Source organism: Chamaea fasciata, unplaced genomic scaffold, assembly GCF_029207755.1.
Source record: "Chamaea fasciata isolate MVZ Bird 193981 ecotype frontalis unplaced genomic scaffold, bChaFas1.0.hap1 SCAF_1, whole genome shotgun sequence".
Classification (NCBI taxonomy): domain Eukaryota; kingdom Metazoa; phylum Chordata; class Aves; order Passeriformes; family Sylviidae; genus Chamaea; species Chamaea fasciata.
In genome coordinates this window covers 20,242,589-20,258,965 of record NW_027094086.1, presented here as the reverse complement: position 1 = coordinate 20,258,965, position 16,377 = coordinate 20,242,589, and the positions used below count along the sequence as shown (strand labels likewise).

At 33.6% G+C, this 16,377-nt stretch overlaps 1 protein-coding gene across 28 annotated transcripts in view; it reads left to right on the top strand.

Moving 5' to 3' along the window:
• The window catches only part of RIMS2 (regulating synaptic membrane exocytosis 2), a 452,662-nt gene that overhangs the window by 233,866 nt on the left and 202,419 nt on the right, over positions 1-16,377 (top strand). For 15 of the 28 annotated variants that reach the window (XM_066177495.1, XM_066177469.1, XM_066177464.1 and 12 more), the window contains 6 exons: positions 1,303-1,511; positions 2,865-2,984; positions 4,816-4,915; positions 5,694-5,817; positions 10,534-10,580; positions 11,723-11,835. In XM_066177495.1, coding sequence (XP_066033592.1) covers positions 1,303-1,511; positions 2,865-2,984; positions 4,816-4,915; positions 5,694-5,817; positions 10,534-10,580; positions 11,723-11,835 — 713 coding nt within the window. Of the gene's footprint in view, positions 1-1,118; positions 1,187-1,302; positions 1,512-2,864; positions 2,985-4,815; positions 4,916-5,693; positions 5,818-10,533; positions 10,581-11,722; positions 11,836-16,377 lie in introns of all 28 variants that reach the window. The other 13 variants (XM_066177507.1, XM_066177483.1, XM_066177499.1 and 10 more) reach the window with 1 other exon arrangement.

Below are 16,377 nucleotides of genomic sequence, written 5' to 3'. Positions count from 1 at the left end.
AGACTTATTAGTTACATTTCACCACCCTACTGATACAGTTCCAGAGGAATAGGCTGAGCAATGTTAAACCAGGATCTGAAGTAACAGAAACAGAAAAATGGTTTTTTTTTTAAGTCTGTATTAAAAAATCCTGAACTTCTTTGCTTTAGTGTGGTCAAATTTGATGGAAAACTTAACATTTGTTTCCTGCATACAGTAATATAAAAATATTATGTAGCATACAATAACAAAATATTTTTCACGTAGCATGTAACAACGGTGAGGGGGGAAGAAAGAGAGAAACACAATAGGGCAGAATGTGTGGGCAAAATTTACAGTTTAAAATACCTACATAAAAGACAATGTTTTATTAAAATACGTGAGTCATTCCCTAATTCTTTGGTCAGCAGCATTAATTTAGAAATCTTCTTAAACTGTTTTTCAAACCTTTCTTTCTACCACGTGTCTGCCATGGAGGTTAAATTCTGACTCTATGAAATATTTGTATGTTTAGGCAAAACACTAAACACTCCTGTTTGTGGGGTACCTGTACTTACTAGAATTCATCTTTATATTTAACAAGTAGACAAAGCAAAGTAAATATGCTTTTTATTCTCAATATAGTTTCTAGATTTTTTTTTCATTTAACCTTCCTTAAAACATCATCTACTACAAAATGAACAGAGTGCCATTTTTTTAAGTATTTTATTGGTGTGATTAGAATAAATTCTAATTTGTGTTAGAAAAGCAAAGAAATAAGTTCCTTAAGACGTTCTGTATTCAAATGCTTTCCCTTCTGTATATTCTGTTCGAAATACAATTTGCCTTTTCATTTAATTTACTGTAAATAGTTTTATAGGGACAGTTAATAAATATGGAGCAACGATGCTTTGCACTGTACATAATTTTATGCACACATAGACACACACAAATGTATCTCCTTCCTCACTGTTTTTCATATTCCATGTACTCTGTTGCTGGAGCCTTAACTTTTTCTTGGAAGCCCTTTGCAAGTCCTGCTGGCAGAGGTTATGAATCAGATAGGATAACCAGAAGTCTTTACAATTTTACTGTATCTTTGTTTGTCCTTTCTTTCACCTTTCCTTTACTGCACTATCTTGTCTGTCTGATTCTCACAGGAGACATGGATTACAACTGGTTGGACCATACGTCTTGGCATAGCAGTGAGGCATCCCCAATGTCTTTGGTGAGACATGTGGAGCCTTACCATTTAGTTTCCTTTATCATTTTACATTTCCTTGGTTTTATTTACACCTTTGCATGTTTTCTTTTTTGTATCCTTTTTTTATCCTACACCTATAGGGGACAGTCAAAGGGGAAAAAGAAAAACTAGTGAGCAGGCAGTTTTGTCGGATTCTAACACCTTATCCGAGAGGCAAAAGAAAATGGTGTGCTTTGGTGGCCACTCTTTGGAAGAGGACTTGGAATGGTCTGAGCCTCAGATAAAAGACTCTGGGGTAGATACGTGTAGTAGCACCACTCTAAACGAGGAACATAGCCATAGTGAGAAGGTACTGAGATTATGGAGCCTGCATTTTAACCTGCTCATTTGGTCTTTGTTTGCTCTCTGTCACTCATTAAAATAGTGCATAAAATAAAAGTTAGGGTGTTTCTAGAGACAATATAGCATTTCTTAAGGTGCAGAAAAGAAAAACAAATGAAAAGTCTTTGCATGCTTGCAGCTTTTACTGTTTGGCAGCCTAAGAAAAAAAAATTGAGAGGCATAAAGGAATGTTGTCCTTATGGTTGCAAATTAGCATATTACCTTAAAGAATAAAGTAATTAACAATAATCATTCTACCAATTGGCTTATTTGATTTACTATTTCCAAACTCCTGGGGCTGAAATTAAATTAATAGTTTAAACCCCAGGTGGAAAAGGGAGAAAATTGGGTCTCTCTGCACAGAAAAGTTGTTTTTCTTTTTTCCCTTTCACTGTCATGGTTGTTCATTTGTTTTGTTGCCACGCAATTTTTGTGCAATACTGTGCAGACTTAAAGGCTTTGCCATCTGCTTTGGTATTTTTTATTTTTGCTTTCTGTTTGGTGGAGATTATGATAAATCTTTTTAGAGTTATTAGTTGTAATGGGAGCAGATTTATCTGTGCCTGCTAATTTTGCATGAAATAGAGCATGAAATAATATTTTTCCGTGAAAAAGTACTATGATTACACAAAAGAAAATCTTAACAATTCATTAATTAGGCCAACAGACAAGTATAACTGTGCCCATGTATATTAATGGAATAATAATGCTCACTGTAACTGTGTTTCATATGTGAATTAATGATTCCAAGACAGAAACAGAATATTAAAATGAAGTAAAGAATATACCTTTTAATAGTTTTTAAAAATTTTAATCTACTACTACTCAAAGAAAGTAAACCACTAAAAATATTTGGTGATCTTGGATAAAAATTGAAATTTTTGAAGTAGTGGGACAATAAGACATTTCTTATATCAAACTTTCAGTTTGAGTTAAACTTCTTTTCCAGTCTTACTCCTATAATAGACTTTTAGCAATGTTTTTTACAGTACTCAGGCGTGATTCTCATTGTGTGTGGATAACTATGTGTAGTTGTCTATCTGTATCTGTCAAAGCAATATTGAAAGATCATTCTAGATATTTACAAACTGGATTTAGTAAAATAGATAATGTTGTTAAATATTAGACACCCATTTTGATGAACGATATGTCCAAATAAATATTTTCCAGCACAGTTTTCTGTACATTTTTACATTAGATATTAGTGTAATCATAATACTTTCATAGCATTTTTAAAATGTATCAGCAAATGAAAAGTATTACTGAAATATTTTTCATTAAAATACTGTTCACTGTATTTTCCATTAACACCATATGATAGCATCCAGTAACTTGGCAACCATCCAAAGATGGAGATCGTCTCATTGGTCGGATTTTGTTAAATAAACGACTAAAAGATGGAAGTGTGCCTAGAGATTCAGGAGCAATGCTTGGATTGAAGGTTAGTGATGAACAATTTTGAAAATAACAACTCTTTCAGTTAAACTAGATATTTTTATAATTAAAGTATTCTCATATTATACAGTGTGTGCATACCAATATTGCTAATCCTTATCATTCTCAAAATTGCAATACAGACTTTTTGTATTCATTTATCTAGAGTAATTTTGCAGGGTCCTTGGCAGAATTAAAAAATTGTATTTTTCTGAAAGACTAGACATGTTTTCACAAGTTTTCCCAGAATGTCTTCTTAGCAAAGTACTAATTGCACCCTTGCTAGGCAAGCCAAGTCCTGTCTGTGTTCTTCAGTATAGAGCATTGCACCATAGTATAACTTCTATTTCCCAAGAAAGGGTAGGAAAATGAAAAATAAATTATCTCTCTCAAAGACCTTGGGGATATCTGTGAGTTAATGACATTTCCATAATGACATCAGAGTATGCCAAAGGAACTTCCTCTTTTTGAAATTTTCTATCCTCTGATTGTTTGATTTGCCACATTTTAAAAGCACAAAATGGAAAATTGTTTAATATTATTGGTTTTTGTTACAGAATAATGTACTCTGTTTTATATGTTAACCTTTTTCATGATGGAGTGCTCTTTAAATGCATTATGAATTATTTCTAGCTCATAAATTGATCTCAATTTTGTGTGATATTATTATTTGTAGTTCCAGAAATACTAGTACAAGAATGAGAACAAACTATAAACAGTGAAAGAAACAAACATGTATATATTTTGATTCCATGTCCTTGCTGTGAGAAATTATTAAGAAGTTTAAATTTTCAATTCTCTATTTAGCATGATTCTTACTTCGCCTCAGATATACAGATTAGGTTATAGTCACACTCTATGGGTAAGGATTAAATCAGTGTAGTTGTGCATTACGTATACTAACATGTTTTGGAAATATTTTAAATTTTTGTTAATAAATAATTTTTTTGAAGTCAGTGGATAAACCAGGTGAACATCAAGTTTTGTATGTTTATTTTTGTGTTATTGGCAGAAAATGCAAGAGAAGAGATTAATAGTGCCATTGGGAAGCACTTTTTGTTTAAACATCTATGCTAAATTTTCTAAAATCTTGTATTATGTAGATGAACTCTTCAGTGAGATTCATTAATATTTCAGATTCATGAGTAACTACTTTTTAATCTCATTAAACATCTGGAAAGAGTGATTTCCAACAGTTATCCCTGACCTGAATTTTCAAGTATTTACATATTGAAAGTAAACTTAACTGGATTTAGTATCACAAATTTTAAGTCCCAGTATGAAGACTGTTAAGAAACCTAAGGAATTTGAAGATTATTCATTTATGAGTGATTCTGACATGTAAGTCTGGTTCTAAGATAAATATTAAGGTCAAAACTGTTGAAGTTCCCTGTAGAAAAATTTTCAGTGTGACAAGTGTTTTTATCTGACTTGCCAAGCCAAAGGGAATTTCATTGCTTAGTGTGAACATCCCAAGTTCTGTTATATTAATACATCTTTTTCCAGTTTAAAAAATAGTGAAGTGAGCAATCTAATGAATACTGTACATTGTTTTGGGTGGTAATTTATAATACAGTGAGATACTATTCATGTATTTGCTAAAACTTTAAAGCTTTAGGATTCTCTATGTCCATTGTTTTTCAATTGTACAAATTGTCAGAATAGCTACAGAAATAACCTGTCATAGCCAAACTTCTGTGGTGTTTTTTTCGAGTGTATATGTGTTACCTGGACTACATAAACCTAAGGAAAAAGCTGAATTCTTCTTTCTATTGACAGAACATTTAAATAATTTAAAGTAATTTTCATACTATGAAAATACTTCCTATTTGAAACAGGTAGTAGGAGGAAAGATGACTGAATCAGGTCGACTCTGCGCATTTATCACCAAAGTTAAAAAAGGAAGCTTAGCTGATACAGTGGGGCATCTTAGACCAGGTATGTATCTACTATAGATCTATATGCTGCTGAGTTGCTTTTCTGAAAGTGATAACGAGTGAGCAAGTTTAGTTACATGTGAAATTATAATAAATAGATTTGATGAAATACTGCAGAATTCAACCTGACACTGTTACTAGATGGTTTCTTTTGTGAAATATATATTCTCATGTTGTTCAAAAAATATTTTAACATTTTTGGTCATTTCTATACTTAAAATAATATTCTGCTGATGTCCTCCCCAGTCATTTTGTGGTGTATATTTTGTTTAGAGCAAACCAAACAATTATAAATGGATGAGCAGAACCACCTTGGCTAGGAAGCTGCTTCTGTTCCAACATGCAAACCATAGATTGCTAGACTGAAGAATGTTCAAGAAATATTAATTATTAACATAAGAACTATCTGAACCTTAAATACTAAACTTGTAAAAGTTTTGATCTTCAGAACAGTAAGTTGATGAGATAGGATGTTTTAGATATGAACATAAAGACCACGTTGGGATTTCTGTTAAGCCACAGTTGTCTGTCAAAGCATGTAAGAGCAGCATCTAACTCAGTAGGGGTCCTACTGATTTTATTATTTTACAGAGCTTTATATATTTGAAGCTGAGCTGCAGAAAACCTTTAATATTTAGGATTTTCCTGCACAAAGACCTCCAAACTTGTTCTATAACACAGGTTTCACAATCCAAAACACAATACAATAGCTTAAATTTTTATTGTAAGCGCTGTCTGCAGCAAACTTCCTAAGCACGGTGTTATTATTTGACTTGCAGGTGATGAAGTATTAGAATGGAATGGAAGGATACTACAAGGAGCCACCTTTGAGGAGGTGTATAATATCATTTTAGAATCCAAACCTGAGCCACAAGTAGAGCTTGTAGTTTCGAGACCAATAGGGTAAGTAATTTAATGTATTTTATTTATATTTACTAGGATAAAATTGTTCATTTTTAAGATGGAGTGTATCAAACGTTCATTAACATTGTAAACAGAAAAATCTTATGCAAAATTCTGTAAACCAAAAGTATAGCTAGAATGATAGATCATGCAAATGAGTAAAAAGAGCTGGTGTGAAATCCTGTATTCTCGGAGTCTCAGGCATCATCTGCTGTTACGGTTAAAAATAGTTTCCCTTCTCAGGATTTCAGTTGGTAAGCCAGCCTATATTGGCTCTGAAACTGTGGTTATACTCATTGCAATTATTGACTGTTGATTTTTATTTCTCCATTCCCATTTTTTATAATACATACATAAATTCTGAGATCATATTTGGTCTATGAACTATGATGAACTCTATTTATTGAGATTTGTGTGAAATATAGTATGCTAATGAAAAAAATCAGTATGCTTTGGAAAGTCTCAAATCCAAATTCACGTCATCTTCATCTATGGAACTCTTAAATTATTGCTTGTTATCTAATACAGAACACATCTGAATTAATAGTTAGAACTGTGTGGGACTTTTTATTTGGTACTGCACACTGCCCATTTTTATTAACCTTCAAACCTACTTCTCAATGTCCAAACTTAATTTTTTCTTGCATAGCAGTAGCTTTTTTGTAGGACAGTAAGTACTCCCCCTTCTTCAACTGTTCTTTTCTTCCAAGTTCCCACACCCTAAAGCCACAAGCATCACGTTTTTCATTCTCCGTTGGAAGTTCCCTATCTGATCACATCAGGGTTGAGAAGACAGGAATGATCATCACTGATTTTGAAGATGCTTACAGAATTTTCTTTTTCTCATCCAAAATTTCTTGTGATATACGGGACACCACTGGACAGGGCGATAAGTAATACCATCTAGATTCCCTTTTCCATGTTAGGTTGGACCAGATGAACTTTCAAAATTACTTCCTACCTAGACTGTTTTAGGATTCTATAAATACATTTTAATAAATATATTTTTATATATTTATCCCTTTATTTTATATAAAATGTGCCTTAATATAAGAAAACATGATTAAAAATTAGGAAGTACTAAAAATCTGGAACTATAATCCAAGAATGGCATTTCAGTGAGGACCACTGTTATGGTTTCAGCTATAGTAGGGACTTACTGTGTTGACACATCAGGAACTTAAGGTGTAGGAACTTAATTTGTTATGACAATTCTAAACAAACTTGACAATAACAAAAAACAGCTTTATCTTGTCAGTGACATGAGAGGTTATCTCCTGTGTACATATGGAATTGCAACCCCTTTAGGGCAACAAGTCTATCATCTGTCCTATCATTAAAAACCTTTGCATAACTTGAGAGGTATGGGTGTAACAGTAATGCTAAGAGACAGACTATATTACTTGTCTCAGAAAAGGAGGTCTCAAATTAATTTCATACACAAATCTTTCATAGTATGTCTCAAATGGAAGTTTATAGCAGAAGTTTCAAGGAGCAACTCACATCTTGAAAATACCTGTTTTTAAAAATCTTTCTGCATTCTTTCATTGTATAAAATCTCCTGTATTATTTCTTGTGTTTTTATATTTGCTGTCTCTTGTTCAGCTTCCTTATCATCATGTCTTCCGTTATGTTGCTGTCACTTGAGCAGCTCATCTGTAATTTCTTAAACAAAAGAATATGGGCTCTCAAGATGCCTTTTTCTGCATAAACTGCTTGCCTCATAGTCTGAAGATCTGAGCTAGATCAATGATAAAAGAGTTGTTCAATGTATTTGATTCCCAGTGTCATTTTTCAGTAAATGTAAGAGTCTCAGTGATGAATACTTCCTACAAGTTGGTAGGTTTAAGATTCTGGTTAGGTGTGTGTAACTCTTTGAAGTTTGATATTAACAGCATAATGTCAGAAATGTCTCTCATGAAGTTAGGGCTGATGAACTGGAATGACTGTGTTACTTTTTCCAGTTTAGAAGATTTCAGTTCATAATCAAAGGGACGATAAAAATTAATAACCTATGCTTGTCCAAGGAACCATAACTTAATAAGATTTTGTTCTGCTCTGGGAAATAAAGTTTCAATGTATGTACAATATTTAAAAGTTCTTATTTACCAGGTATCAGAAGTGATATTAGAATTATTGATGCACAGTTGAAGGATTTTGCTTTTGCACTGAGATAAGTCTTATTATTTGCAAGGAGAATTTCTTGATGGTTTCATGGCAACACTTCAAATTGTGCAAGAAATCTTCAATTACCAGCAATTAACTTAGCTGAGAACCTGTTGTCACATTCTGATATTCTGAGAACAAAACCAAATTCCAGTAAACACAGTTATTCTATTTTCTCTTTATTATGGGCTGAGTGCCATGAAAACTGAAGATGACAAGCTAAGCTGACAAGGAAGATAAAATTGAAAGCCATTCTAAAAAAAATCCCAATAAAACAAAACAAAACAAAACATGCCAGTTTGTAATGCAATTTACCACTTCTTCCATCTCAAAATAAAGATTGATGGCCAAGTTGTTAATCAGTGTGAGCTGGCTGTCCCTTACTCACAGAAACTTACCTATTTTCTGCCTTCTAATTCTCAGAAAGAGATAAATTAAAATGCATGTTATTTTCATGGTTTCTTCAGTTTGGAAGAAATATTGCACTGTGTTTTAATAGTTACTCTATAAAACCTGTGTGCAGTGGAACTTAACCTATTATGCAAAGAGTCATTCTGAAACTAATTTTACTACTCCTTCATCTGTTTATCTCTCTGAGAGTTCCTTGTAAGAAATACCACTCACACTGCCATGAAATACAGGGATCTGTATGCTTTAGGAGCATAAAGGATAATGTCCAAAGTTCTCAAGTTTATTTTTTCAGCTATCTGTAGAAAACTCTTATTCACTCTCTTTAGAATGGTTTATGTATTATAGATTTATTTATATTTTTTCAAGGTTTTCTTTTCAGGCTCATATGGTTAAAGAAATTTTTTGTATTTATGAGTTAAGCTCAAGAGTGTATTTTACTGAGTCAATAACTAGGCGAGTATTGGATCCTGTTATAAATTCTTCTTATATCAAATATACAAACCTAAATATTTGCTTCTTCAATAGTGCTTGTGAGTTTGTCACAAGTTTTGGGTACTAACAACAGAGATTTTTTTTCTTGCCTGTAGTGGGAACTTTGAGCAGTTTCATGCCTTCTGATTTATTTCAATTATTGGATACTCTGCATCAACTCACTTGGAAAGATTCCTCAGCCTACTTAGTAAAGCTGTCTTTCTAGTGAGTCTTGAAAAATGTTTGGAAAAGATATACTAAAAGTATTCTGGAAAAGCTTTTCTAAAGGAAATAGCTATGTTATTTATATATCATACTGACTCTTTCATTGTGTGAAACAGTAGATATCACTGGAACGTTTTTCATTTCCCCTTCCTTTTCATTTGCCTTTGTGGTGAGTTGACCTTGACTCGAGCACCAAAGACTTTCTCTATTTCCCTCCTCAACAGGACTGGGGGAGGAGCTAAGATGAAAAAGCTTATGGGTCATTCAGCAGTTACCACTGTGGGCAAAACAAACTCGAGGAAGATTAATTTGTTAGGAATTAATAAAATAAAAGGATAGTGAGAAATACAACCAAAACTGAAGCATCCTTATTCCTTAGCTCTCTTTTTCACAGGGTCAAATTCACTCATTTTTTCCTGGTTTTTCTGCCTCCCTCTCCGCCAAGCAGTCCATGGGGAAAGGGACTTGCAGCCAGTCCTTCTCCACCTTCTTCTCTAACCTTGGTGTCTGCAATGACATTTCTCTCATGGCTTTTTTTCTCTCGTTGTTTTCTCTCATAACTGCTGCACAGCTGTTTTATCTTTTATTAAATATGTTATCACAGAGGCACCCAAGGAGCCAGCTGGGCCCACAACGGTGCAGCCCCAGCATCTCCTCACCATGGCCACCCCTCATGACTGGCTGTGGCCTTGGAGAAACCAACTGCACTGAGACACACAACACGATTGTAATTATGGGTATTGTTGTGACTCAGAAATGAAGCTCTTCTTGCTTGGTTTTGCTCAAATAGCTCTGAAATTGTTTATTAGCATATTGATAGTTTTTATTAGCATACAGTAATGTTTGCCCCTCAGAGGAAGAATATGTTCCTTTGCTTGGGGGGTGTGATTGAGTGCTTTAAAATTACATGGCTCTGCAGACAATTTAATGCAAGTGTTGCAACATGTCTTGTATATGAGAGAATGCAATTTTGCCAAATGAACTTACACATTTTATCTGATTATGGAAAAGGTAAGATTTATTAAGTTGGTGGTTCAAGGACAGTAAAGAATATGCTGGGATATAGCCATGATTGGCAGCTGAGTATGTTTGAGTGAGGGTCCAGTAAATTTAATTAATGTATAATGTCATCGTAAAATCTAGTACTCACAGTTTTGGTCTACCATTAACTCTGAGACTGTTCTTTCATTTACTGAATTATTTTATTTGTGACTGTACAGCCTGTGTCCTGCTTCCACCAAATCTGTTCTGTAGCATTTAATTTGACACTGAAATTATTTATATTGGATAACAGAAAATCATCCCAGTGGCTGAAGACAGCCAGCAGATCATGCACCATTCCTGAGGCATTCTATGTTGGATTGGGAAGTGTTATAGTGTAACTAAAATTTAAATATGCTTGTTAGATAAAGGATCAGCCTGTCTTAATTTTCCTGATTTCAGGGACATTCCCAGAATACCTGACAGCACACATGCACAGCTGGAGTCCAGTAAGTTTCATTTGTGGGGTAGGAAAATCTTCTCTCTCTTTTATGTAAGCACAAATACAATGAAAAATGTCCTCTGCAGTCAGTATAGGTCTTGTCTTTTTGTCTATATTTGTCTCAATATGTCATCTTACTGTGCTATCTATCTCCCTTTGTTTAATAATAAGCTATCAAGATGCAGGATATTGTGATTTAGGTTAGACATTAGTTATAAGCTTGGATGAGTTTAAATTGAAGAAAGAATAATTCTAACTAATATATAAGAACATTAATAGCAATTTTTAATTTCTCTTGTTTTGCATTTCAATTGCATTTTATAAAGTAAAAATGGGAAAGAAATGTTCCTTGTTTACAGCCTGAGTGATAGCTACTTTAAACTCAGAATATCCTTACTTTAGTAGAGCCAGTGAGTGCTACTTATATTGTCTAAACCCTTATTTCAAGTAGGGAAAAATAAGTTGTTCTTTGGCTTAGATCTGATAAGATGGATTTCAGCCTGGAGTTATTTTTTATCATTGTTTTAGAACTCTATTATAATAGAAGCCATGATAAATTAAATGGCATAAGCTTGATTATAATAATATGAAAAGCTTCTTCAATGACTTTTTACTCATTGCCCAATTCTTAAAATTCATTTTATGTTTTGTGAGATGTGGATTATCTTTTGTATTTATAAAAATACTTCACTTTTCATCTATGTTTTTTATATCAAAACTTGTCCTCTGACCATATTCAGACCTTGTAGATTTGAAACAAAATGCACAAAAAACATAACACACATCTTGATATTTTTTGTAAAAATCCAATTAAAAATTAGTCTGATTGTACAAGACAATAAGTCAGAAGACTGAATTCATTTGACCACAGTAAAGTGTTTATTTTTGGGTCTTCAACTTACTGACATAATTACAGTCAGAAATATCTGAATAATCTATTTTCCATTCTATAAATAAAAGCTCTTGATTGCATCTGATCACCAAAAGATTGAGTATCAGTATTTGGTAATTTTAAATAGAGTTTAAAAAGTGATATTTATCACAACTTTACTGTATGTTTGGTGATATTTCTACAATTTCTGCTTAAAGAATGTTGAAATATATGCATAACTGCTACTATTTATAAAATATTTTTGTTTATAATTGCAGGTTCTAGTTCATTTGAATCTCAAAAAATGGACCGACCTTCTATTTCAGTGACTTCTCCTATGAGTCCTGGCATGTTAAGGGATGTTCCACAGTTCTTGTCTGGACAACTTTCAGTATGTAAACATTTCATTGATATTAATGTTTTGCTTTTTGCAGCATATACAACTCTTATTGTAGTGCTAGCTACCTCTAACAGAAATTTCTTGTTAAACTAGCTATGTCTTTTGTTTAACACTATACATCTCAGTCTAGGCAGGAACAGAATTTCATAATCATATTCCATTCTATTAGCTTTTGGAAATTTTATATGAGTTGAATTTGGAATATACATGTATATTTATCTGGTAAGCTAGATCGGTAGAGTCAAATTTTCAGAAAGGTCAAATCTTGGCCTCCAGTTATGTTGGTGCTGTTGAGTGTAAACATTTTTTCAACTGTCACACTTATTTGTAGAGTTGGGAGATTTTATTACCTGTGTGCTTGGGTGTTACAACTGCTTATTTCTTATGTACTAACTTTCGTATATAACCTCTCCAGATTTCCCTCTGATATTTTACTCATGTTGTATTCTTTGTACTGGTGTTACTCTGTTTTGTTCTTCACTCTCACTGAGAAGGAAGTTCATTATGTGAATGTTTTCTTTTAAAGGGTACTCTCTTTTGTAATAAACTGAAGAAGTTGGGTTTTGTGCACCTTTCCATGTTATTTACAATTCCAAAGTGTGATTTTTCAAAAGTGCTCAGTTGTGGCCCAACATATTGAAAAGGGAAGGCAAATGGAATGGAAGCAGTGCAAAACTGGTGTTAAAAAAGTTTGGAAATGTCACATTCATGTTACTTCCAAGTTGTATATGTTGAGTGTACCATAAAAATATGCATAAAATCCAAGCAGATTGTTTCTAGGTCTCACAGAAATGGTTTATGGTATTGATAGAGGAGATGTAGAATATTTTTGTCTCTTCAGTGGTCATGTTGGCTCCATTTTGCAATGCACGAGACATTTGTTTGCTCATCAGAACAACCATTTACAGTGGATAATTTATTTTTTTCTGTAGTTGTTGTACTTAACTACTTTGAAAGATTCAATCCTTTAGATAAATGGAAAACTAAAAATCTTGACTGTAGAATGCAGAGTGTTTTGCAAAAATGCAGTGACAAGGGAACATGAACTGTCAAAATACACAGACCAAAGTTTTGAAAAACCCTCTTATTCTTACAAGATAGTAAAAATTGTTGATAGGGGAGACAGGGAAGAAAGAAATTTCTTTTGTCTAAACTTCACAAAAGATTAGACTGTCAAAAAGTTGTGGTGCCTAGCTCCCAGCAGGAAACTCAAGAGCCAGAGTTAGCTGCTCAGATGACCAGTATGCTATGGAATAATTGTTCAAATAGGAACCACATATTTCTTTGATCTGAAACTTTCTCAGTTTCAGATTAAAATCATCATGAGTGTAAGTTTAGGATTTTTTAGTGAAGTTAGTAAGTCTTTTGATTTAGTGGTTTGATAGGATACTGAAATTTGAGGTATATAATCATAGTATTGGGAAATCTTGAGGTATATTCTAATTAAGAATGACGGAAATCCAAAGGTTTTATTTTCCAGAATGGCATATAAAATTCGGTGTTTAACTCAAGAAGGCATAATTCATACTTTTATTTATTTTTCAGATGTTTCAATGTATAAATGCCTGTTCTAAAAAGTTTCTTTCTACCTAAGGAAACCAAATAAGGTTAAGAGGCATTAGAAAATCTTTCCTTTTTTTTTTTTTTTTGGTACTACCGTATGTACTGTTTGCAATTACATTCAATATTCCCTACTACACATTATCTGTGTTTCCCTCAGAGAGCAACTGATATCTATCTGAGAACACAAAGCCCCAGCTGAGTGAAACTGAAGTCAGAAATACTCTGTAACTCTCTGAAGTCACAATTTAGACATCTAAGATTATTAAACAGTTCTAAAGTTTGGATGTTTGTCTTGTCTGCCCAGCTAATGAAACATTGAAAATAGGTGTATTTCATGTTAATTAATCATGTTAAGGGCACAGCCCAGCTCCTGCTGCTGTTGAGTCAACACTTCAGGAGGCAAGTACTAAACTTTTTTCTTTGGTAGCAAGGGTGGCTGTCATAGTGTCTGAAGATGCTCTGGATACGTGGCAACATGTGATCTAACTGGGCACATTGCTATATATAGGCTAATGTGCATTTTTAGAAATAGAGGTCTTAACGAGAATTGAAGTATTCTACAGGAACAGTGTTTTCAAATGAATCGATGTAGTATCTTTCTAATACTTTAGGATAGTTTTGAAAATTAAAATTTTGTAACAGATTTGGGTATTTGTGTTCTTGAAAGTAGGATGATGAATAGTTTTCCCCTCACTTTTTAATATTTGAGATTATCATTCTACAATTTTTAAAAGTTTTGCAACTTTTAAAACTTTGGAAGTGAAAAATCCTGTTTGTAAAGTTGGAGATGTTTTGAAAAATTAGAATGGACTATGAGATTTTCTAATTTTGAACCTTTACAAAGGGGAAGTTGTAAAGTAAAACTGAATTTTAAAGACATCTTCAAGTTACAAAAAATATTTTATTTTGAATGCTACAAAAGGAATGTGCTTCAGTGTTTTGGTTTTCCATGTCTTAATCAGCTCTTTTCTAACAGAAGAGTTGATGGATCACATATTCATTCAAATAGCTGAGTAAGGTAGAAATGAACAGAAACACTAAATTCTGAATGTAATTGTGAATATACTCTTTGTGGGGAGTGCCTAGACAGGAGAATAAGAACCCTGGCAATAAATGAGGACAGGATGCTGTTCTTTGTGGAAGTGGTGGGTCAATGACATTCTGGGTGATGGTGGCTGAATTCAAGCAGGTATGATGGATCTGAAGGAACAGATGAAAGGGAAGATTTTGAAAGAGTTTCCGATATTTTCTGTGCTTTTGAACAGTAGCATGTAGTCCTGAAGGGTTGCTGTTAGTGCAGGTGTGGTTACTATGAAATATAGACGGAGAAATACTAGAGTTGTGGGCAGAAATGGAGATACAACAGTTCAGATGAAAGTATTTGAATGAATATTTGAATGGTTTATGCAGACAGCTCTCTAGATCCTAAAAGGATTTTTATATATTAGTAGTATTTTGAAATCTATTTCTTTATGCTCAGTATGGTTTTGGCTGGTTTAGCTGCAGCAGTGCCACTGTAGTATTCAGGGATATCTTTCTCTGTTCAGTTGTCCATGTTTTCCTCTGTATTGGCATTGGTCTGTGTGTTTTCTCTGTGGAGGTTACAGTGTCAGTCTAGAGCTGACTCATGAGATTGACCACAAAGTAAACCATCTCACATAGGCAGGAAATCGTCTTTACATTAATAGTTATTCTGCCCAAGTACATACTTATTTGAACAAATCATGTGCAACTACAGTAAACTATTGTGTGTCATAACTTACTAATATGATTTATCCATATTATCTGTGTTTTATTTTATAGCATTTTTTATTCATGTTGTTTTTCAGGGGAGTATCTGACTGTTATTGCAATTATAGGTTTTTTATTATTTGCTTTGTGTCATTCCTGTTTATGTATTTTTTCACTGAGTTGTTTTTCCTTTAATATAATTTTGAATAAGTCAAAAGTATTCTGTGTGTGTTGGTACTCTTAGCTTAACTACTGAATTTTGGCTACATTTTTGATATTGCATGAAAGGTATAACTTGAAATGCTTTTCCAATAGTTAGCTTTAGGGAATAATAACTATAAGACCATGTAAATGGATACAAGTGTAAAATCACAGTATTTAATTTTTGTAATGGTGGAAGTTCTAGCAGAAGAGGCATGTCATTTATAAAATTAATCTATTTCCCTGTACACTTGAACCAGAGATACACTTGAACTCCAATAGATGTTCCATACATATTCAGTTTATAAAGCAATAGGAATAAAGTTTTATTAATTATAGTTGTAATATATGCAGCATAATAGAAAGCCTTTATTGTACATTATGAAGGGCCTGTATGTCACCACATTGAGGGGACGGGATCAAGTACAACATATGCTACCCCTCCCCTTTCACATGTTCTTTTTCCTTTTCTTCCTCTCCTTTATACCTCTATACAATTGCTGTAGCTCTAACATCAAAACCTGGAAAGTTCTAGGTGTTGATTTTCCTCCATTTCCAGAGCAGAATATGACAGGTGAGGAGAGGATCCTTGGTGCATGGTGGGAGAGATTCTGTCCCTCTTAGGACTGCAATATCCTGTGATAATGAAATTTTTGCTTGTAAAATGGAGCTGAAGCAACCTGAAGACCTACTTTTATTGTGACTAGGTCACATTCTGGCACCCTTAACACTGGGCTCTGCAGTCCTGCCCATGCAGAGTGGCAGGTAGACTGCAGCTGCTGCACCTTGCAGAACTCAGGGGGTACATCAGACAAAACCTGTGATCCAGACTGTCAAATTTTCTTATACGTCCTCTTTCTTTGATTTAAGAACAGATAAGTTCGCACATTTTACAGAACAGATTTCTCCAGCATCTGTGCATACCAAATAAGCAAGGAGGGTGGCAGAAGCATCATCACAGTGCCTATTCCCTGCTTTGGGCACATTTCTAATGGAAGTGAATATGAGTAGTAGCTTCTTTCTATCATTTTGAATTAG